This window comes from Carassius carassius, chromosome 5 (assembly GCF_963082965.1).
Source record: "Carassius carassius chromosome 5, fCarCar2.1, whole genome shotgun sequence".
Classification (NCBI taxonomy): domain Eukaryota; kingdom Metazoa; phylum Chordata; class Actinopteri; order Cypriniformes; family Cyprinidae; genus Carassius; species Carassius carassius.
Genome location: NC_081759.1, coordinates 2,780,139 through 2,805,866, shown reverse-complemented (window position 1 = coordinate 2,805,866; position 25,728 = coordinate 2,780,139). Strand labels below are relative to the sequence as shown.

The 25,728-nt window shown below is 34.2% G+C and overlaps 1 protein-coding gene across 3 annotated transcripts in view; it reads left to right on the top strand.

The window, feature by feature from the left end:
- LOC132140224 (pre-B-cell leukemia transcription factor 3-like) overlaps positions 1-25,110 on the top strand; it is a 45,185-nt gene extending 20,075 nt beyond the window's left edge. Inside the window, exons 3-11 of one of the 3 annotated variants that reach the window (XM_059549042.1) lie at positions 10,888-11,129; positions 14,648-14,838; positions 18,410-18,545; positions 19,985-20,014; positions 21,323-21,488; positions 21,876-21,953; positions 22,409-22,518; positions 22,703-22,792; positions 24,784-25,110. In XM_059549042.1, coding sequence (XP_059405025.1) covers positions 10,888-11,129; positions 14,648-14,838; positions 18,410-18,545; positions 19,985-20,014; positions 21,323-21,488; positions 21,876-21,953; positions 22,409-22,518; positions 22,703-22,792; positions 24,784-24,876 — 1,136 coding nt within the window. In that variant the 3' untranslated portion in view covers positions 24,877-25,110. Of the gene's footprint in view, positions 1-10,887; positions 11,130-14,647; positions 14,839-18,409; positions 18,546-19,984; positions 20,015-21,322; positions 21,489-21,875; positions 21,954-22,408; positions 22,519-22,702; positions 22,793-22,991; positions 23,602-24,783 lie in introns of those variants that run through there. The other 2 variants (XM_059549040.1, XM_059549041.1) reach the window with 2 other exon arrangements.
- Positions 25,111-25,728: the final 618 nt, after the last annotated feature.

The following is a 25,728-nucleotide window of genomic DNA, read 5'->3' as shown; positions in this document are numbered from 1 at the left end:
TTGATGCTTGACTAACAACATTATCAACATAGAATTGATTGATTTAAGCAGCTCAAATTTCATCCAAGTGTGCCAATATTAAAGCAGTTTGAAGTGAATATAAACGATCACTCTTGCGTTTGACTGACAGGTGCTTTACACTTCAGTAAGAAGACATGCATTCTGATGTAAATTCACACGCTTCGAAGCATCTTTGAGAGTTTAAACACGGTGTGTCGCCTGTGAAAACCAGCAGTAGCCATTTTCCTGTTGATTTGTGATGAGCTTATGTGAGAATAATTAATGCCAATTATCTCTTAATTACAGTGATTAGAGCTGCAGCTGTAGGATCCTCATCTTGTAGTGAAGAGAGAAACTGATGCGCCTTAAATGGTTAAAGTCGCCCACAGTGTTTGTGTCTATGTGTGTGTGTGTGTGTGTGTGTCTGTGTGTGTGTGTGTGCGTAATAAACTGACCCATAAATGTGGAAGATAGTTCTAAAATGGGTAAAATGAGAAATTAAAAAATTAAAAATAATTTTTTTTGAAAAATCCAGTCTAATGAACGGAGAACTTGACAAGCGCTTATTTCATTTAATTTACATTAAAGATAAAGAATGTTGTTTCACCACTCACTGTGGCACCAAAGTTGAATAGTTAAAAAAAATAAATAAATACTGAATAAATACTGGTGCACTCTGAAACTTGTAACTATATACATACAATAACAAAACTATCTATGAAAGATATTATTAAAACTATTTTTTTTATATAATTTATTAATTGAATGTATTTTTTTGGTTTAAGCCAAAACAGCTAAACTTCATACTATAATGTAAAAAAAAAATTTAAAAAACCCTTTTATCCTGTAAAATATCTAAACATCCGTTAAACATCCAAAGCAACATTATGAAAGCTATTAAGACATGATGGAATATATTTTTCTTACCCATAATAGTTAAAAAATGTAATTTAACAAACATATATAAAAACTAAAATAATAATAATAATAAATCTTGGCCTGGGAAAGAAAAGAATAAATAAACAAACAAACAAAAAAGAAAATATGTTCATTTGCAATTTAAGACAATTTTCTGTCTTTCCCAGTTGGCAAATAGTTTTTCAAACTAACTAAATAAAAAAATTAAAAAAGTAAGATTTTGTTGTAACACTGTGTCAAATAACACATCTGAATGTGTGTTTATGATAGTGGATATTTAGTTTTTCTTCTGTTAAGAGCCTCAAAGAAAACTGTTAATATTATTAAAAGATTTGATTCGACAGCCCTGGCGAACTTTCAGCGATTAGTTTTCTCAGAAAAGCACTTCGTATTGGCCTTGTAAACACAAACTTGTTTCCTGGCAGAGCCTGTGATTTGGTCAAGTGTTCAGCTTCTTACACTCAGTTTGCCGCAGGATTTGTTAATATAGCTGGTGTTTGGCAGCAGCAATTAAAGCTTTAATCTGAGTGTATTTTCGAGCTATATTCATCCAAATGAACCAGTATGACTGAAAGACTAATTAGAATACAAATTCTAATTAGCAAATTATGAAGCTTAAACCCACACAAGCATGTTTTAGTAACAAAGTGTGAATAAATGAGGACAAGACATCCATACTGCTCCCTAGAAAACCACATTAAATGCCTGAAACTACCCAGCGGGTGTCTATTTTCTGACATAAGGAGGTTTAATGTGAAAAAACTCTCATTTTCTTCTGTTGCCGTTGGTATAAGCCAACTTATTTTTGATCCCGGTGCTAATTAGGAACAAGAGCAGGCTGTGGCTTTGAGAAGATTTTCTGAGCACGTCGTGGGAGAGGGAACGCCGTCTATTAGAGTATTTATATATCAAATATGCATTTCAGTGATTGGTTTTGCTCTCTGAAGAAATCCAAAACCACCCACCGCTCCCTCCAACTGTACAGTAACTCGGGTTTAAAACTCTTATTTAAAACTGTCATTGCTCTGCGATGAGACCGGCTTTGAGCAGGTTAAATTAGACTTGTAAATGTAGGGTTATGAAGATTTCAGAGCTCTGGATTATGTTTATTTTAGAGAGGGACCCCGCTCGTGAAGGATTATACAAGTTAGTTGTCTGTTAGTGTGCATTTCTCTGTAAAGAAATAATTCACCCCAAAATGAAAAGTCTATCATTTATTCCCCCTCATGTCATTCCAGCCCCTGTATGACTTACTTTCTTTGTTTAGCAGAAAGTCCTGGCTTGTTTTTCCTACAGTGAAAGTCAATAAGAACAGAAGTCAATATCCAAAAATAACAAAACACTAGTGTAGGATTAACTTTGAATTAATTTTCACTCAAAAATCGCAAAGAAACACAGAAACACAGTAAAACATACTCTAATACTCGGTTCCTTGCCGCTGTCGCCTCTGGCTTGCTTAGTTGGGGACACTTCATCTACAGTGATATCGTTGACTTGATTGCAAATAAATGCACAGACACTATTTAACTGAACAGAGATGACATCACTGAATTCAATGATGAACTGCCTTTAACTATCATTTTGCATTATTGACACACTGTTTTACTAATGAATGTTGTTCAGTTGCTTTGACGCTATGTATTTTGTTTAAAGCGCTATATAAATAAAGGTGACTTGACTTGACTAATAATCATAATTTACAACTTTGAAAAAACATTTTTACATTGCATAACAGTATTTATACACTTCATTTCAAGTCTTATGTAGTTATACATTATGTAGAACTGATAAAAATTTTTTGCTGAAAATCTGAAAATCCGTGGTTATAAGATGTGGTTGTTTATAAGAGGTAAAAACTACATAAATACTGTTCGTTTTCTCACACAAACCGCTCATTTCGTGTCTTAGGTCATCATTGTGTACTTACGATGGGAAATTGTTTAATTTGGACTTTTCTGTGCATGCTCTTTGAGGTGGTGACCATAGACCTCCATTATATGAGTCACAGACAAGAACGGTTTGACCTAAAAATATCAAAATTGAAACTACTGCGGAAACAAAGACACCTACATCTTGGATGCCCTTGAGGTAAGCTAAAACATATCAAAATTTAATTTCAAAGTAAACCATCCCTTTAAGTAGTTCAAAGGTGTCATTTTCTTTTTCTTACCTTTTCCATTTGCATTTATTCATTTAGCAGACGCTTTTATCCAAAGCAACTTAATAATGAGGACAGTGCAACCAAACAAAAAGAGCAATGATATATAAGTGCTATAACAAGTTTCAGTTAGCTTAACACAGTACACGTAGCAAGGGCTTTTAAATAATATAATAAAAAGAAAACAGATTAGAAAAAGAATAGAGCAAGCTAGTGTTAGAGGTCTTTATATATATATATATATATATATATATATATATATATATATATATATATATATATATATATATATATATATATATATATATATATATATATATATATATATATATATATATACATACACACACACACACACACACACTAAGGACTCAGCTGCTCTGATTGAGTTGGGGAGGTCATTCCACCAGGAGGGAACATTTAATTTAAAAGTCCGTAAAATTGACTTTGTGCTTCTTTGGGATGGCACAATCAAGCGACATTCACTTGCAGAACGCAAGATTCTAGAGGGCACATAAGTCTGAAGTAATAAATTTAGGCAAAGGGATGCAGAGCCATTGGTGGTTTTGTAGGCAAACATCAATGCGTTGGATTTTATGTGAGCAGCTATTGGTAGCCAGTGCAAAATGATAAACAGAGGTGTGACGTGTATTCATTTTGGCTCATTAAAAATTAATCTTGCTGCCGTTTTCTGGATTAATTGTAAAGGTTTGATAGAGCTGGCTGGAAGACCTGCCAAGAGAGCATTGCAATAGTCCAGCCTGGACAGAACAAGAGCTTGAACAAGGAGTTGTGCAGCATGATCCGAAAGATAGGGTCTGATCTTCTTGATGTTGAATAGAGCAAATCTGCAGGATCGGACAGATTTAGCAATGTGGTCTGAGAAAGTCAGCTGATCATCAATCATAACTCCAAGGCTTCTGGCTGTTTTTGAAGGTGTTATGGTTGATGTGCCTAACTTGATGGTAAAATTGTGATGAAACGATGGGTTTGCTGGAACCACAAGCAGTTCTGTCTTGGCAAGGTTGAGTTGAAGGTGATGGTCCATCATCCAGAAAGAAATGTCCGTTAGACAAGCTGAGATGCGAATAGCTACCGTCGGATCATCAGGATGGAATGAGAGGTAGAGTTGAGTGTCATCAGCATAGCAGTGGTATGAAAAGCCATGTTTCTGAATGACAGAACCTAATGATGCCATGTAGACAGAGAAGAGAAGTGGTCCAAGAACTGAGCCTTGAGGCACTCAAGTAATTAGATGTTGTGACTTGGGACACCTCACCTCTCCAAGATACTTTGAAGGACCTATCTGATAGGTAAGACTCAAACCACTGAAGTGTGGTTCCTGAGATGCCCTTTGCCAGTAGGGTTGATAGGAGGATCTGGTGGTTAACCATGTCAAAAGCAGTGTACAAATCAAGCAGAATAAGTACTGAAGATTTGGATTCCGCTCTTGCCAGTCATAGGGCTTCAACAACTGAGAGCAAGGCAGTCTCAGTTGAAAGTCCACCTCTGAAGCCAGATTGGTTGCTGTCAAGGAGGTTGTTGTGTGTGGGAAATGCAGAGACTTGGCTGAACACAGCTCGTTCAAGTGTTTTAGCAATGAAAGGAAGAAGGGAAACTGGTCTGTAGTTCTCTAAAAGAGATGGGTTGAGCTTGGGTTTCTTAAGTAGTGGAGTTATACGAGCCTGTCTAAATTATGAGGGAAAAACACCAGTGTGGAGGGATATGTTAATGATGTGAGTGAATGCAGGTACAACTGCAGGAGAAATGGCTTGGAGGAGATGAGATGGAATAGGATCAAGCAGGCAAGTAGTAAACACAAATTAGTAGAAAATGTATATAATCCTATGAAAGCTTTTAAAAAAACTGCAGAATAACCATAAATCAAAATTAAATAATATTGGGAATCATATCAAACCGAATCATTCTGAATTAGCAAAAATTGTTCCTGATTTGAATCAAAAACCTATGAATCTTCAATCAAATCATTTTGCTGTCTACCCAAAGATTCACATCCTTAAATCGAGCACAGGGTTAGTTCAGTCAGGCCATGGAGGAAAGGCTGTGAACAGCAGATGCGGTCATCTGTCAAATTGCTCCAATCACTACCACTCTCCTATTAGACACGGGACATATATATACATGGCACTACTGTTTGGTATGCTCAACTGCTCGCAACCCTCCCTCCCCATTATAAGCATGAGCACATTACTGCGCACCTTCTGGCTGTCGTCTTCTTTGTTTCAGATCACTAAGGCTTCCAAAATCTTAGCTGGTATGGACCTCACTGATGAGAGACACTCATCTTCATAACCAGGCTACAGGATAGACGTCCCACTGCCACATCTACATGATTATCACTGTTTGCTTTAAAGACATTTAATAAAGTCTTAATTGTTATGTATTTCTAAATTCATGGTACCAGGGGATTAATGTTAAAGCTCTTGTATGTTCAATTATTCTGGGAGCAAGAACCCCCAAAAGGAACCATACCACCAAAGATAAATTGTGTTCAATAAACTCAACTTGCCAAAGTGGTTCCTGTCTGAACTAAAACTAAAAATGTTCAGTAATTAAAATCAACCAAACTAAACTAAAATAATTCTTAAACATAATTCTTAAAACTTAAACATACAGAACAAATTAGAAATGTTGCTCTGGCATTGAACTGAAATTAGTTTAAGTACTAAAATGACTATAAAAAATAAAAAAAATGACAAAAGCACATTCCAAAACTAGTAAAACATAAACTGAAATCAAAACTTACAATGTAAAAATAAAAGGTAATTCAAAATATTACTATAATAGTATAAAAAATGCAGAATAACTAATAAAACTGAAGTCTTTGTTTTGGCCATGTGTGTCTCTAAAGCATAACACCAAAGGAATGTCTCTTCAAAACTCTCTGACTGAAAAACAGCTCATATCCCCCACCACAGCATCAAATCACAGACGCTGATGTATTCCTGACATGCCCAGGCAACTTCCAAGAGTGATTAAAGATGCCTATCGGAAGTCTTTGTTTGACTAATCCAGATTAATGCACTTGTGCTTGAACTCATGTGACCAGTCGGAGCTTCCCGCAGTCAGTAGATCCTGCAAAAGAACATAAACATCACAAAGGTAGTGTGAGGTCATGAAGGTCAGGGATTAATTCTGTAAAATCTCTCGCAGGGTAGCTGAGGTTTTAACAAGACCTGCCTAATCTACAGCAACCACCTGATAAAAACACACCACAGGCCCAAAACCTGCCATTCATCTCCTCATTTACAGCATTTTAATATGGCGTGATTCAAGAAAAAGTTTTCTTGTGCAGTTTTTCAGTACAAAAGCTTAGATGATTACAATTTTTGAAGAAAGTGGAAAAATATGAAAAATATGCAACCACACAGATAAAAAAGACTTTAAAATGTAATACATGAACTTGGATTCAATATATACACTGTGTGTGTGTGTGTGTGTGTATATATATATATACACACACACACACACACACACACATAGTAGTGATGGTGATGAATATCATGCAACTAATAAAAAAAATAATAATTGGCCATTTCCAAAATCCTGTAAGACTGCTAATGGATTTCTAATTAAAATTAAACCATTAACAACAATTAAAAGTGAACCCCTTAATAAAACCCTTAATTCTAAACAAATTGGATTTTCAGTTTATCTTGTAGGAGCTTATTTTTGTTTACATGGTTATTATTTGATCCTTTTAGGATTGGTACCAAATTGTAATAATATATAATAAAATATGGTTCTAGATTTGACAATCAAGTCAAATGAACCTAAATAAGACACTAAAATAAAGTATGCGTTTTTTTAAACAATCACAAAGCATACATACATGTATAATATGTGCATCATTGTGCACAGTAATCTGTGTTTTTTCCAAACAAACAGTATTAGCCTGTGTGGAGAGCCTGATGTGAGGTGTCAGGTGGAGAAGTTAAATTGGCAGCCGCTTCAGCAGCACACAGCTGTTTACTCACAATCAGACCTCAGTCTGTCATCAGCAGCTAATTACACAGGCAAACAGAGGATTAGGACCATAGCAACTTCTGTCGCTTTTACGATTGATAACACTGGGAATACTGTATTTAATGAAGAGTTGAGTGTGCTTATAAAATTGCAGCTTAATTTCCAGTTTGTTTACATATACACACACACACACACACACACACACACACACACACACATTCATATTCAAATGTGATTTATATTATATAAATATTAATATATATTAAAAAAAAATATATATATATATATATATATATATATATATATATATATATATATGTGTGTGTGTAGAATTAAAAAATATATTTAAATTGGAATTTTAATATTTTATGTATATATAAATTGGATTTAAAAATGTACATGTATATTTGGATTCAGTATATTGCCCAATTTAGCTTTGGAAAGGTGAAAATGTTTAATTCTGATTATTTGTAAAGTGACAGCACGTCTCTTCATCTGAACCAAGATATCGCCACAGTACTTGTTTTCTATGGACATATATCTTCTGTCTTTTTACAAAAGTAAAAAAGCCTCTTACACTAGCTTGCTCTATTCCTTTTCTATTCTATCTGTTTTCTTTTTATTTATTAAATAATTTTTAATAAACTTGCTACGTGTACTACATTAAGCTAACTGAGACTTGCTCTTTTGTTGATTTTGATTGCTTCCATTGTTCTCATTTTTAAGATGCTTTGAATAAAAGCGTCTGCTAAATGACTAACTGCAGATATATAGAATAATTCAAACATCACTACAGTCATGAGTACATTCATCTGTCTATATACATGCACCCTTCTGTCGATCCTGTTCCTGTTCAGTCACTGTTAACTAATTAGACGTCTGCTTAAACTAAGAGCCGCTGTCTGAGAGATGCATTTCATGAGATGTGCTCTGTGCTGAATTAGCATTTCTGTGCCTGAGGTCTGAATTGGGCATGTGGCTACCTTTACTATTTTGTTGCCATTAAAAATGAAAGCAGCACCAAAGAATGAGATGGAACGGAAATTAGATTAAGAGCAGAGCAAATGTTCATATGTTCAAGATTCTCTCATATTCACTCCTTCATTCCTTGCGTTTGTTTGCCTTTGTCTGCTGTGCTTTAAATGTCATCTTGCATTGACCTCATGGATACTGTGTGTGTGTGTGTGTGTGTGTTTCTGGAGGGCAGTGTGTGTGGATCTTATTCTAGTCATTCTGAGCAGCTGTGGTTTATTTACAATCTTGTCCTCAGGTTTTCATTTTTAAAATCACAAAAACTGCAGAATAATGGCATTGCACTTAATGTTTCCTTAGCAGATTGCTTTATCATAGCTTGTCTAACGCACACTAATGTTTCTTTAAGTATCAACATGGTCTAAAACTCCTTGTGAGAAAAACAGACACCAATGAATCAATAGCTAACATCTAGTAGATCTATAAAATTAATAATGCAGCTCAGATTACCTACCCCTGAGTGAATTTATTGAGAAATGTCTGAGTTCATATTGAGATCTGTGACTTTTGATTGCATTGATTTAAATTGCTTGGAATCAGCATAAATATGTTTGTGAAAACAGCTTAAATTATTCAGTTATAAAGTATGAACATGATTCAAATATGGCTAGCTGCCAAACAAGTAATAATCCATCATGTATAAGATTGAAAAAATTTGATTTATTGGTGCTAAATATATAAATCTGCTTATTCTGTGTTTAAAACATTCAGTTTATTAATACCATTATTGAAATCTTGACTTCTTTTATGGATGACTGACAATATGCACCACGTTCAGTTTATGTGCAATGCAAATTATTAATTTTATGCCATTCAAATACATATATCTGAAATTTAGGCCAAAATGTTTTCTTTTCCATGGGTCTGTCTAAAAATATCTAGTGTTTTACTTGTAGAAAGCTCTTTGAGTGAACAGAGCAATAAGAAAATCAAACACAACTGTTAATCCAAATTTAGTATAACAATTCACAACATGAATAATAAGAGAAGTGTGATGTTACTTTACTTTACTTTACTTTACTTTACTTTAATCAAACATACATTTTTCACTTGCTGGACCATAAAACAGGTAACAAAACAATCACACAGATGCCAAATAAAAATATATAGATAAAAATAAGCTATATGAGTTATAAAGAAAATTAAATAAAAATTAAAAGATTCCATAAAAATTAATGTTATATCTGGGGTAACACAAGCATCCACTCCGCTACCTGGAAAAGTATTATTATTATTATTATTTTAATTATATAAATATATATCAGTTATATCAGCAGAGTTAAAATGCAGAATGGCAAAAACATGTGAAAAGTAAAAAATCCATAAAAATTAAACACATTATATCAGCACAGTGCATTTTTTCTCCTGTGCTCATGTAAGCATCCACTCCACTTCCTGCAAAATGTCAATTAAAAACATCCATAAAAATGGTATAAATATCATATATATATACATATACTGTAAATCCATAAAAATGACATATACAGTATATATTATATTTTTATATCCTGTGCTGACATGACCATCCATTCTGAAATCAAAAATCAAATGTGAAGTGCCAAAAAAGACTTTGGTGTGGAATTAAAGGAAGCTGCTGAAGCACATCTTAACGGCTTGCGGTGCTTTTCTTCCACCCACCTCAGTGAAGAGACCTGCCACTGTCAATCATTCTCTTGTAGCCACGCTGGCACAAACACACCTCGACCTCTGATAAACAGCGTGTCGTAGCAGACTAGTGCTGCGCCGTGTGTTAATGGTGGAGGACGTGAGGGGCTTGCAGTTCTGCCATGGGCCTGTCTAGTCTCTTGTTCACTGTCGAGTGATAAGAAGAAATAACCATCTGAAACCTGCTTTGGGAGGTACAGGTGTTCAAGAAATTGTCTTTTTCATGTCTGAAAGGGTTTTTACTCCAGCTCTGCCTTGCACCTTTTTTTTCTTGGCGTAATACATTGTATACATTGCTAATCTTATTTCTGCATTTGTATATCTAGTTAAACTGAATGTTTTTTTGTTTCGTTGTTGTTTTTGTTTTTATTTTCTGTAAAAATAGGATTTCATCATAATTTGCTCACGCTGATTTTGTTCCAAACCAGTGTGCTGGAATTTTTTTTGGTGAAACACAAAGAAGAAGTAAAATCTTTACCCAGTTCATACTGACCAATATATATATATATATATAAAGTATAGAAAATAATAATATTTGTGTGTGTTGTATATTATCGAATTGAATTTTTTAACAATTATATATACAATTATAATTTACATTTTATTGATATTATAATTCTAGAAATATTATAATTAAAATATACTTTTTATTCAGCAAGCATGCTTTGTCTTTTTCAGAATTTATTTATTTATTTATTTTGATGAAAAGTTTACTGTGAAAAATGCTGAATTGAATTTTAATAATGCAACATAAAAATGCAAATGTATGCAGCTTTGTTTGGTTTTATATACAGTATATATATATATATATATATATATATATATATATATATATATATATATATATATATATATATACTGTATGTGTGTGGTGTGTATTATATAAACAAAACCTTTTCAAACAAAGTTTCATCGAAGACAAGAACAGATATTGTTTTGGTTTTAGGACAACTTTGATTAAACGTTTCGATCCACTTCAAATGAATATATACTGTATATGAACCTTTTTCAAGCATTTATGTTTAGGAGAAGACGCACCTGAAAATAACTGAATATTAAGATGTAGTTCATGTCTATTGCATATCTATATATTTAAATGGCCTGCTTTCCCGTTTGTGTTGTGTCAGGTCTCAGTATCCGAGGCAGTCAGGATGAAGATCCTCCGGACCCTCAGCTCATGCGTCTGGATAACATGCTGCTGGCAGAGGGCGTGTCCGGACCGGAGAAAGGGGGCGGGGCAGCGGCGGTTGCTACGGCAACAGCAGCAGTTGGAGTGGGATCTGATAACTCCATTGAGCACTCGGACTACAGAGCCAAACTCAGCCAGATCAGACAGATCTACCACACCGAGCTGGAGAAATACGAGCAGGTCTGTACACCGAGAACAACCAGAAATCTATCAGGAATATTCGGCTGTGTCAGGAAAATAAGTATCTGTAAAATTAATCGGACATCCTGGCACTGCTGCTTTGAAAAGTAGCTTGTTACTGAAAAAAAATTACACTTCACATCTGAAGTACCTTGGAAAAACATAGCTAAGATAGTTACTTACAGAGGCGTCGTGCCCATTCGAAGTGAGGGGGCACGTGCCCCCTCAGATTTCTGAGCCAAGTGGATTTTAAATGCAGCTTCCAAACGAAAAAAATAAATTGCAGAACAATATTTTTTATATATTTGATACAATCACAGCGGTGTGATTAGATCGTTCAGTGCACAGCATCAGCTGCTAAATTCAAATCTACGTTCGCTGGCTGGCACTGAGCCAGAGACAGACGCGTTCGTACAACGCTTCATGATAACCAATCAGAAACTATTCTGTTGCGCTTATGGATGCAATGGCCAATCAGAGACGTCCAGAAGAGTCATCACTGAAACGCAGTGTTTTGTTCACTTCCTCGCTGACTGAATTATTTAGCGAATTCTCTCAAAAAGTGCAGATGTGCGTACGAATGTAAGATATTCGTTTCATAATGTAAAGTGCTTCAGTGATTTTAATGGGAGTTTTTGAGAGTGCCTGAACTCTGGCTAGACTGAATGAAAATGTTTTTTGATAATGTAAATGTTCTTTACTCTCTATAAAATGAAAGTGTTAAAATAAGTATCTTACAATATTGTTATTAAAATTTACATTAAATGCAAATTCAGTCGTATTAAAAATATTTTATGGCATGATATGGCACTTAAGTAAAAAGTCAGGTTTTTATGTGTAGTTAAAAGATTACACTACATTTCCATATATTGATCAAATAGCAATCTATAAAGGTGCAAAACGCATTTACCTACACATATTTGAGAAACAAGATATTTCCTGATTTATTAAGCATGTTTGGAATTGTTTTGAATAAAAAGGGAAAAAAAAATAAAAAAAATAAGCCTATATCAGTTATACAGTGCTTTCGTAGAATGACTTATACCCCCGAACCCCCCCCCCCCCCCCAAATAATGTGCCCCCTCAAAAATCATGAATGCATGACGCCCCTGGTTACTTATTTCATGTATTGAAAACATACATAATGAGTAGTGTTATTTTAGTATTATTTATATATAATCATAGCTTATAATTGTTATTTTTATATTTTCAATTAAGATTACTTTGTAGTAATTATTTATATTAGTAACTTTTTTTTTTTTTTACAGATAGTAAAATTGGTGCAACAATTCTCATTTTCATTTACAACCCGAATTCCGGAAAAGTTGGGACGTTTTTTAAATTTTAATAAAATGAAAACTAAAGGAATTTCAAATCACATGAGCCAATATTTTATTCACAATAGAACATAGATAACGTAGCAAATGTTTAAACTGAGAAATTTTACACTTTTATCCACTTAATTAGCTCATTTAAAATTTAATGCCTGCTACAGGTCTCAAAAAAGTTGGCACGGGGGCAACAAATGGCTAAAAATGCAAGCAGTTTTGAAAAGATTCAGCTGGGAGAACATCTAGTGATTAATTAAGTTAATTGATATCAGGTCTGTAACATGATTAGCTATAAAAGCTTTGTCTTAGAGAAGCAGAGTCTCTCAGAAGTAAAGATGGGCAGAGGCTCTCCAATCTATGAAAGACTGCGTAAAAAATTGTGGAAAACTTTAAAAACAATGTTCCTCAACGTCAAATTGCAAAGGCTTTGCAAATCTCATCATCTACAGTGCATAACATCATCAAAAGATTCAGAGAAACTGGAGAAATCTCTGTGCGTAAGGGACAATGCTGGAGACCTTTATTGGATGCCCGTGGTCTTCGGGCTCTCAGACGACACTGCATCACTCATCGGCATGATTGTGTCAATGACATTACTAAATGGGCCCAGGAATACTTTCAGAAACCACTGTCGGTAAACACAATCCGCCGTGCCATCAGCAGATGCCAACTAAAGCTCTATCATGCAAAAAGGAAGCCATATGTGAACATGGTCCAGAAGCGCCGTCGTGTCCTGTGGGCCAAGGCTCATTTAAAATGGACTATTTCAAAGTGGAATAGTGTTTTTTGGTCAGACGAGTCCAAATTCGACATTCTTGTTGGAAATCACGGACGCCGTGTCCTCCGGGCTAAAGAGGAGGGAGACCTTCCAGCATGTTATCAGCGTTCAGTTCAAAAGCCAGCATCTCTGATGGTATGGGGGTGCATAAGTGCATACGGTATGGGCAGCTTGCATGTTTTGGAAGGCTCTGTGAATGCTGAAAGGTATATAAAGGTTTTAGAGCAACATATGCTTCCCTCCAAATAACATCTATTTCAGGGAAGGCCTTGTTTATTTCAGCAGGACAATGCAAAACCACATACTGCAGCTATAACAACAGCATGGCTTCGTCGTAGAAGAGTCCGGGTGCTAACCTGGCCTGCCTGCAGTCCAGATCTTTCACCTATAGAGAACATTTGGTGCATCATTAAACGAAAAATACGTCAAAGACGACCACAAACTCTTCAGCAGCTGGAAATCTATATAAGGCAAGAATGGGACCAAATTCCAACAGCAAAACTCCAGCAACTCATAGCCTCAATGCCCAGACGTCTTCAAACTGTTTTGAAAAGAAAAGGAGATGCTACACCATGGTAAACATGCCCCGTCCCAACTATTTTGAGACCTGTAGCAGAAATCAAAACTGAAATGAGCTCATTTTGTGCATAAAATTGTAAACTTTCTCAGTTTAAACATTTGCTATGTTATCTATGTTCTATTGTGAATAAAATATTGGCTCATGTGATTTGAAAGTCTTTTAGTTTTCATTTTATTAAAATTTAAAAAACGTCCCAACTTTTCCGGAATTCGGGTTGTAGTTAAAGTTTTTCATCTAATATTTATATTCTACTTTATTTCATCTTTATTTCAAATAACAAATACAGCTTTAGTTTTTGCTAATTTTAGTAATTTTGCTATTTATTATCACTTTTTTAGTCTTTTTTTCACTAAGTTAGTAAGTTATTTTGTGTACTGAAAACACATAAATTGTGTTATTTTAGTATAATTTATATTCTATTATAATTCGAGTTTTTGAAAATTTGTTATGTGCATTAGTTTTCTCTTTTTAAACATTATATTTTGGTTTAATAATAATAAAAATAATAATTTTTATTTATATAGTAACTTTAAAGAACGTTACAAGGTTGCTTTAAAAGAAATAGAAAAATATCATATAGCGAAGCCAATTAATACAAAACAAAGCATAACATTTTATTTATTTGTTCATTTTATTTCCAGATAATAATTTTATTGATTAAAATTAAACATTTCGGTTAGTTGCCAGTGCAGCATTTCTAATTTTCATTCAAAGTTTTTCATTGAATATTTCTATTTTAATTTATTTCAGCTTAATTTCAGTTACCAAAAAGTTAGTTTTAGTTAATGACTTTGCATGATCAGTTATGAGTCATTTGATTGGTCCACAGGCATGCAATGAGTTTACTACCCATGTGATGAACCTGTTGAGGGAACAGTCTCGCACGCGGCCCATCTCACCCAAAGAGATCGAGCGCATGGTCAACATCATCCACCGCAAGTTCAGCTCCATCCAGATGCAGCTCAAGCAGAGCACCTGCGAGGCCGTCATGATCCTCAGGTCCCGCTTCCTCGACGCCAGGTCTGAAACACATTCATTACATGCTATTAATATTTTGAATGAGCTTTCATTTTAATATTTGCAGTTTATTTGAATGTTTATTAATTTTGTTATATGCTTTTTGTATATGTTTCTTATTTTTCAGTTTCAGTTTTTTTTTATCAAAACAAGGTGCAATCTATAATACACCTAAAATACACCTCGTTTGAATAGAAATGGTGTTTAGTATTACTTATATATTATTATAGTTTTTATTAATGTTCTGAATTGGTCTATTTTTATATTTACAACTTAGTTCTTTTTTAGTCCTTTTGTTATGTGCTTTTGTCAGTATTCTAATTTTTATATTACAATTTAGTTTTTTTTTTCAATTTAATTTTTTCAAATGTATTTATATATATTTATTTTATTTTTATATTATAATTTTTTTTGCAACTAGTTTTAGATAAAGCTGCATTTTTTAATAAAGACTAATTGTTATTGATGACGAGTCTGGGTTTTTACACATGTAGGTGTTTCTGCGAGTGTGGGTTTGTTTCTGAGTGTATTGGATGTGCTGAGAGCGAGGCGTGTGTTAATGAGTGGGTGATTTGATAATATTTTAAGGTCTCGTGAGTGTTTTTCTTAAACTGGCAGAAGGAAATTTGCCAGTAAGTGGCGGTTTGCTTGCAAGGGCACAAGTTCCCTAAATCTAAGAGTAAATTATGCATACTGTAGATCTGCTCATTAGAAAGTTATTCAGCTGATGGAATGCAAATGAAGCAGACATCAATTGGTGGGCTCAGTGATGACATCATCAAAAGAGCGTGAGAGGTTGGCTGCTAAACTCAGATTTAATCTAGTCGAAAAATAAAATGCCACATCAGGGACTGTTTATTGGATACATCCTAATAATTGTATGACCTATAATATATACCCAATAATATATACATGCAATAATTTATACTTTATATATTGTGGCATAGTTACTGCATCTACCATTATGGGATTGTTGGATCATGCTGATCAGATAAACCTTTGAAAACTATTTGCTGCAAAAACTATTTTCATACTTGACAGTTTTGTTTTGTTTTTTAGTACAAATATCTGAACATTTTTAACCTTTATGTTGTGTTTCATAAATTTTGAGTCAGAAAGGATTTTCTTTTTCTTGAAAATACTAGGTAATTTTTATCAATGTTTTTTTTTGGGGGGGGGGGGGGGGGGGGGGGCTAATTACTCATATTTTAAATAAGCATTCATTTTAGTATTTTCTGTTATGTTTTATTTAGTAAATTTATTATTTGGTTTTATCAGTTTATTTTTTTATATTACTATGTATGTTTTAAGTTTTTCTTTTTTTCTTTTTAATAAAAAAAACAACAACAAAAACATTTTGCATAACATTAAATGCTTGCATTTTGCCAGTATAGGTTTCATTATGTGAATAAGGTGGAATCTTTAATACACCTTATTTAAATAAAAAAGGTGTTCAGTATTATTTATATAATATTATAGTTTTTATTAATATTTTAATGCATGAATTTTTATCTTATTTCTTTGTTACACCTGTGGTGTTGTCAGTAATAATTGACTAGCCTACAAAATGCTTATAAATCTCTCATTATGCTGTACTTTTACCAAATATTGGATTCAATATTTTCCAATTTCAACTCGTCTCTTTCAGTAGCACATGCAGTTATTAGTTTATAGTTTATGCATAAAACAGGAAAAATATCAACCAGTGGGGTCAGAAAAATAAACTTATTTCAAAGAGAAAACAAGAATATTTTTCTGCCCCTGTTGGCAGATTTTTTTTTACTCACTTTAACTATAAACACACTTAATTTTTATCTTTTTTTAAAGAAAGCTACACTCAATATGCTTCAGAGGTGGACATTCAACAGAGACTGCCTTGCTCTCAGTTGTTGCAGCCCTATAACAGGCAAGTGCGGAATCCAAATCTTCAGTACTTATTCTGCTTGATCTGTCCGCTGCTTTTGACACGGTTAAGCACCAGATCCTCCTATCAACCCTACTGGCAAAGGGCATCTCAGGAACCACACTTCAATGGTTTGAGTCTTACCTATCAGATAGGTCCTTCAAAGTATCTTGGAGAGGTGAGGTGTCCAAGTCACAACATCTAATTACTTGAGTGCCTCAAGGCTCAGTTCTTGGACCACTTCTCTTCTCTGTCTACATGGCATCATTAGGTTCTGTCATTCAGAAACATGGCTTTTCATACCACTGCTATGCTGATGACACTCAACTCTACCTCTCATTCCATCCTGATGATCCGACGGTAGCTACTCGCATCTCAGCTTGTCTAACAGACATTTCTTTCTGGATGATGGACCATCACCTTCAACTCAACCTTGCCAAGACAGAACTGCTTGTGATTCCAGCAAACCCATCGTTTCATCACAATTGCACCATCAAGTTAGGCACATCAACCATAACTCCTTCAAAAACATGTTATGATTGTTATGATTGATGATCAGCTGACTTTCTCAGACCACGTTGATAAAACTGTCCGATCCTGCAGATTTGCTTTATTCAACATCAAGAAGATCAAGCCCTTTCTTTCGGAACATGCTGCACAACTCCTTGTTCAAGCTCTTGTTCTGTCCAGGCTGGACTATTACAATGCCCTCTTGGCAGGTCTTCCAGCCAGTTCTATCAAACCTTTACAATTAATCCAGAACACAGCAGCAAGATTCATTTTTAATGAGGCGAAAAATACACTATCAATTTGCACTGGCTACCAATAGCTGCTCGCATAAAAGTCAAGGCATTGATGTTTGCCTACAAAACTACCACTGGCTCTGCACCCATTTATCTAAATTTGTTACTTCAGACTTATGTGCCCTCTAGAAGCTTGCGTTCTGCAAGTGAAAGTCGCTTGATTGTGCCATCCCAAAGAAGCACAAAGTCACTTTTACGGACTTTTAAATTAAATGTTCCCTCCTGGTGGAATGACCTCCCCAACTCAATCCGGACAGCTGAGTCCTTAGCCATCTTCAAGAATCGGCTTAAAACACATCTCTTCCATCTTTATTTGACCCTCTAACTTTAACACTTACTATTCTAATTCTATTCTTAAAAACATTAACTACCTTTCTAATCTTTATGTATTCTATTTCTTTTCATTTATTATCCAATTACAAAAAGACCTCTAACACTAGCTTGCTCTATTCTTTTTCTATTCTATCGGTTTTCTTTTTATTATATAATTTAAAAGCCCTTGCTACTTGTACTGTGTTAATCTAACTGAGACTTGTTATAGCACTTATATATCATTGCTCTTTTTGTTGTTTTTGATTGCTTCCACAGTCCTCATCTGTAAGTCGCTTTGGATAAAAGCGTCTGCTGAATGAATAAATGTAAATGTAATATTATAAATGTAATATCTTTTGTCATTTTGCTCATCAAGTATTTCTATATTGATTTTAGATGGTTAGATATTTGTATTGGAAAATGAGACAAAAATACGGAATAAAAGAGACATTTTTGCAGTGATGTTGCTAGTGGAAATAAACACTCCACCTGTAAGAACCTAAGAATATTGAAATGGCTGAGGATCTATCAGTGCTCATGCTTCCTCTTTCTCCAGGAGGAAAAGGCGCAACTTCAGCAAGCAGGCGACAGAGATTCTGAACGAGTATTTCTACTCTCACCTCAGTAACCCGTATCCCAGTGAGGAGGCCAAAGAGGAGCTGGCCAAGAAGTGTGCCATCACTGTATCACAGGTCAGTCCAGATCTCGGACGATACTGCGCACACCAGCCTGTCAAACAAGGAGACTCTATTCACAATCTGAGCAAAATAACTAACACATTTGTTAAAGGTGGTCTGTGACACTGTGAAGGTGCAGGGAATTTGTCTCAGTAACAGTAGCATCTCAACATGAGTGTGAAGTGATTTGAAACACAACAGTGAGCGCCCAGTTTTCTGCTGCATGGATCCTGGAAGTATTTTTTTCCATTGATTTTCCTTCAGAAAGTTTCTCAATAAAGTTCAAATCAAGTTCAGTAAAAGGCTCACAGCATCACAAGATTTGTTTTGCAAAACCATGTGTGAAAATCGAATGACAGAAGGTCTGTTTTGTATAAAAATGTGCAAAAATGTACTTTTGCAAGAATTAAAGAACAACCACAATAAAGTATTGCAAACAACTGAATCAGTTCAGTTGGTTGTTAACACAACTACAGTCTTTCATGCTTCAATGCTACAATTTCCCTTATTAACTAACATTAAGTAGCTATCTAGTTAGTCTCTGCCTCTGTTTGCACACCTCTGATCAAGTTACATTAGTCACAAATAAACTATAAGATACCTGTGCGCGGAATTGTATATTCTCTGTTTACTGAACTAATTAGTAGGTATATTACTAATAGTAGTCATATTTTTGGATAAAATCCACCTCTAAATGACACATAAAATAACTGTACACTAGTTGCTAGAGACTTGTGGGCAGTTTTATTTTAACATTATTTATATACTATTATTTCCTTAGTGTTTTGAATTTGATTTTATTTTTTAAAAAAATTTGTTTAATGTTTAGTCATTTTTCGTTTTTTCATATTCATTTAAATATTTTGTATTTTTTGTTTTCAGTTTGAATTAGTTTTTAGTTTTATACTTTCAGTTTTCATTTTCATTTTAGTTAAAGTTTTAGTTCTTTGATATGTGCTTGTCCTTTTTCATTTTTTTTTTAATTCTAAATAATTTTGTCACTTATTTTTGATTACATTTTATTTCAAAGTAATTTTTATTATGAATATTTATTATTGAATTTTATACTTTTAGTTTTTTAAGTAATTTTGTTTTTGGCTTTTGTCTTTTTTATTAGTTTGTTTAAAAAACATTCTATTCTATTTTTATTTCAGTAATTTAACTTAAACATATAAAAATGTACAATTCATCTATGCATAACATTTAATTAATATTTATTTATTTATGCAGAATCAATAACAACCTCAGAGCTCATGGAAGTTCATGAAAAGTAAAACAAAATAAATAAATAATAAAATCATTCTGAAGAGAATTTTTACTTCCAGAACGGACTGTTGCGCTCGACTGAGGTGGACACACATTATGAATAATCAGCCTGTTTTATGTTTGTGTAACGGGTGGGTGTGTACAGGAAGTCGTTACTGTAAAAAAGCCCCTTCTTTTTGTGCCCTCAGGGGAAGGGAAGCACCATCACTGTGTCACAGGTATGTCACTAAAACATTCGTCCGTCCGCTGTGTTGTCTGTCGATGTTGGTTGCAGTGGCAGCCGTGTCTCTGTGTGCTGAACAACAATCGATGCAACATATAGTCATTTATCCAGCAGCTGGAATTACTTTATGGCCATAAGACACACACACTCAGCCAACCATGCATACATTTCCTCACAGCTGCTGAGAGTAACAAGCTTTCCTGCACTTGATGGTGTCTTCCGGCTGTCTTTTATTGGATCCTGAGATTATGACATCAGCGAGGTGTTTTTATAGCGCTTCTTGAACTATCCCGCCTCCCATTGGCAGTTTAAGGCCTGTTTGGAAATATTTTATGAAGGAGCCATTGCTCGGGGTGGATGTAATTTTAATATGTCTGGGTTTGTAGAAACGTTAATGTTCTTTTGCAAAAGGTTGGTCCATTTATAATGTCTTACAAATGTGGGAGAATAACAGTCGCTGTGAAACACATAAAACTGCATGCATGAACGTTTGGTTTGCAGCACATATTTCATTGGACTTTATGAATTATATAAAAGGTTGTTTTTTTGTCAAGTGTGGGTGGGTTGGTGGGGGTTAATTAAAATAATGTCAAAATGCAAAAGTGGTAACTGTCTAACTCAGGAAAAACAGATATAATATTTTATGATGTATATTAGGATATTTCAATAATATCTCCTCATGAGATTCGTCCACGTTTGGTTTCTCTCTTTCGTTTTCATTATGGAAGAGGAAATGTAGTTAATTTTGTATCAAATAATGTCACAATGAAAAAATGGCAACGTTCTGACTCGTTAAAGATGTATCTTTCTCCTCATGCAAAATTTAATTTCTTTTTTTTTTTCTCCTCTGTTTTTTTTTTCTTTTTTGGGGGGGTAAAAATATTTTTATAACATTTTATAATGTATGTTATAATATTTTCTCATGAGATTCAACCACAGTTGCCTCACACCTCTTACTTTTTCATTATGGGGGAAAATTTGATTAATTAAAAATGAAATGTATCTTTATGCAAATATATCATGTATTTATTTAGGCTTTTAGCTGAAAAAAAAATATTTTAAAATGTACATTATAATATTTGTGTAATATTTCCTAAAGAAATTTATCCACATTAATCTCTGTTTTTTTTTTTTCAATGTGGTGGGGGGGGGGGGGGGTAATTAATTTAAATTAAATAATGTTGCAATACAAGAGTATTATTGGTCCTTTGAGAGGCTTAAAAATATATATAATATATAATAATTTCATGAAGTATAATATCATATTTTTTATAATACTTCCTCTATGTCCTGTCTCTCTCAGGTTTCAAACTGGTTTGGTAATAAACGTATTCGCTATAAGAAGAACATTGGTAAATTCCAGGAAGAGGCGAACCTGTACGCAGCGAAGACAGCAGTGACGGCGACTCAAGCCGTGGCGGCCGCCGTACACAACAGCCAGACCACCTCGCCTGCAACACCCAGCTCTGGTACACACACTATGGACGAGACCACCGGGGCTAGTTGTCACAAAGGTTATATCTCAACAACCATGATGTTTTGAGTCCAATAGTTTTCTTTACCACTGGTTTCAAATATCAACATTTGTCACCCCAAACAGTTATTATTATTAAATTAATAGCCAGTCATCATTAGAGAAATGACCTAAGTAACCGAGTTAAATTAACTGTATTGTGTTTACTAGGCAATAACAGTAGAAATGTAGACGTAAGAATAGAAAGTGTGACAACTAGCCCCGGTCTCCCTTTTAATGCACATAGAGTTGATCTAGAGTGATTATTTGGTCATGAACATGCATTAATGGAAGAAGTCATTAAAGAGCTTAAAAGAGTTCAGTACTGTGATTTTCTCTACAGGCTTTCAGATGAAAGATGAAGACTTTCAGTTGGATGCGGCAGAAGATAAAAACAATCTGTTAAACAACATGTTCACTGGTATGTTCTGGTCTTTAGTGTTTTAGTGTCATTTGGGATACTATTATAGTTGAATTCATATTTTGGATAATTATATATTATTTTTCAGTTTTCTATTTTTATTTTCATTTAGTAATATTGTTGTGTTTTTGTCATTTTTATTAATTTTCTTTTTTTAAATATGACTATAAAATTTGTATTCTTTTTTTATTTAATTTCATTTCATTTAAATGTTTTATTTAATTAAAAAATCACTGTTCAGCTTTGTGTGTTTATGTATGTACATATACAGTGGCATTTGAAAAATAATTTTAACAGGCATGTCACATTTAAAATGTCTGAATTCCTTGACATCACAGATAAAAAATATCAAAGCAAGTGGCATCTGCAAACAATTAATGCCGTTTTTCTCAGATCTAACGTCACTGATCATCTTCACAGACTCACTGTCTCTGTTTCTCTCCGTGTCTCTTCAGGTTCTTCAGGTTCGTATAGTTTGCCGGGTTCAGGAGACATGTTTATGAGCATGTCTGGTCTGAACGGATCCTACCAACCGACCCAGGTCCCCAACGCAGGACAGACACAGGTATCACACGCTCCAGACGAGACACAATATATATACAAAACATCCAGCATCTGTCTTCAGTGTCACGTGATCCTGCAGAAATCATTCTAATATACTGATTTGCTGCTCAAGAAACATTTCTGATTTAAAATGGTTTTAATGGTGTACACTGACTACGCTGAATCTCTTGTCATTCTCTCTGCAGGGAGACTCCATACGTCATGCCATCGGTCAGTCGTTGGGTTACAGCGACGGTCTGCGGGGAAACCCGCTTTACAGCCCGCATGGCTTGAATGTGAGTTTGACATTGAAAAATAAAATCATTTTAGCCAGAATCGCAGATGAGAATGCTTGGATGCTTTCAACTAAATTCTGACATCAAACAGACTCAAAACTGCATGAAAAACTGTGGTGCAAAAATGCATAGTCTGAATATGCACATACAGTATGTATGCCATCGTCTCATGTGGCGGGAAGGAATAATCTCTTCACAGCAGGTCTCCTGGAGTCATTAAGACAGACGTTGTATGATCAAACCGTCGCTCCATGAGCCGACAAAGACGACCGCTGAGATTAAGTCAGGGAGGGGTGATGCACTTCTGTGAAAAGGCAAAGATAAACGTATGGATTCAGATTAATATTCACACATGCACACAGGGCTGTTTGCTGGGATAGAAAGCAAATGCATTCCATTTTCCATTTTCTAAAATGCATCTAATGACATAACACAACGACATGCACGGCTCTTAGCAGTATATATCTGCATTCTTATTGAACCACGCTTTCTCTCTCTCTCTGAGAGAATTTGCAGTCCATTTCCTTATCACTATAATAAAATATGAAACTGGAATTGCCTGAAGCTTTGTACAGATGTGAATAGCGTCTTCCCAGATGAGGTCTGATAAGACACGCTTTATGATGGAGTCGATCTGGAGTCACAGCACTAAAGGTTCATTTATCTACTGAGGCAGCCATGTCGACTCTCTAATACTGAAAACAATCATATCACAAAGAGAAGTAAAGGGCAGTGCGGATAACTTCAGATGTCAGGGATACTTACTAACATTTAATCTTAACATTTTCACAACCATCACATAATGTTAGCCACACTTCAATGATAAGCAATGATTTCTGAACCAGTTTCTTTGAATAAGTGATGTTTTCCTGTTAAAATATATCTAAAAATTAGATAAAAGTACATAATGCTGTATCTTTTTTACTTGTTTTAAGTGTAAACAAGTAAAGCTTGTGGCAGTTCAATTAGTCCAAAAACAAATAATATTAATAATAAAAATGTCTTAAAATAAGACTAAAATAATTGTTAAAAATCACTTTTTGCAGTGTATTCTATTTTCACACCACATTTTCAATGTAAAAATCTAGCTAGTTGACTTTTTCAAGGGTATGTTAAATAATGTTAATTAATTTATGGTTAGCCAGATAATTATGACCAAAATTAAACAACATTTTAATTTTAAATTAGTAAGATTAGATGTCTTTTTGGCCTTGTAAAAACAAGCTAACAAACAAAAACGAAAAGCTTAATCCAGCAAATGATTATTTGCTGGTCTTACCTGGTTTATAATGATTTCCCTGCAAAAGCAAGTGTCCAAAAAGCAGACCAGGATGGTTTAAGCTGGATATTGCTGTAGCATGGCAAACAACAGTTTAGATAAAATGGATATAAACTGAAAAAATAAATAAATAAATAAAGTAAATAAATAATAATAATATTTAAAAAGAACAAAATACTAGTTAAGAATAGGACTTTTGCAGTGTATTCTGTTTGCAACCCACATTTTCATCTAACTAATGTTCTAGTGGACTCTTTCTAACCAGGATGCTGCGTTGAGTTAGATAAAGTAAAAATAACAAATATGACCTGAATGTTTACACTTAAGTAGCCTGAAGAAAAAATCAATGGAATTAATATGTATCTAATGTATTTCCACAACTACAAGAAGCCTTTTACCCTGTAAAAACAAACAAATACACAAACAAACAAACATAAATCGCTTAATCCATCATATGATGATTTGCTGGTTTTGCCTGGTTTAAGGGGATTTCCCAGCTGACAAATACCCAAAAAGCTTCTAAAACCATACGAACAGACCAGCCTAACCAGACCAGACTGGTTTGAGCTGGATTTTGTTTCAGCAGTTTATATAAAAAGGATACAAACAGAGCGTCTTGTCTGATATTGCGCTCAAAAATCAATAGCAGCTATTGTTTCCATTATGACTTTAATTGAACATCTCAAATGGTCTTTTCTGTGTCTCTTTCCAGGGTAACGGTGGCTGGCACGATGCTGTCACTTCATCTTCAGTGACGTCTCCTATAGAGGGAGCAAACAGTGTTCACTCGGACACCTCTAACTGAACTTTAACTAACCCACAGGACAACCTACAGCACCCAATAAAATCTCAGATGAGAACTCGGATAGATGAGCTGACGATGAAACAGACTCAAAACCGCTCACTTTGACCAAAACCGCACCATGTTGCAAAAATCAACTGAGAGGATTGACGCTACCAGCTTTCTTTCCTAAACTGGTGATACCTCAATAAACATGTCCAACATGTACGATTGTTGAAACAATGGATGCTTTTGTCATAATCTTAAGGTTTTCAAATATATCAAGATTTAAATTTACTTGTAACAGTCTTATAATGTTCATTCTTAAAGCTGATTTTTTTTGTACAGATAAACAACATTGATTTTTAAATTGTATTTTTAACAATTTAACTTGATCATTAATGTTATTCATCATAAATATCACTGGCATTATGGTTTTACCAAGACTTTAACAAATGATTACATATGAAATCAACACTGCAGTCGTCATATTCAAATTCAGATGTGGATATCATAAAGAAATAGATTTTTGGCAATAATGTACAAACTGTTGAAAATGTGTACTGTATGAAGTGATTTTATATGCTTCTGTGACATAATCATCAAACATACTCGTTCTGTACATAAAAAGCATTTTTGAATGTTATTCTTTTCTTACTCAATACATTTGAATTATTCATTCATGCTCTGCATGACAGTCTACACTGATAACTTTGCTTCAATTTTATATTCACCAGTTAATTTGGGTAGTTTATAATTTGCTGTTTTGAGAGGTTGTAATATTTAAAAAGTGTTCTCATTTATTAAAATAATTTAAACTGAGCAGCTCTGTGAAGGATAATTCATGTATGTTATTAGTTTTTGATAAAGGCAATA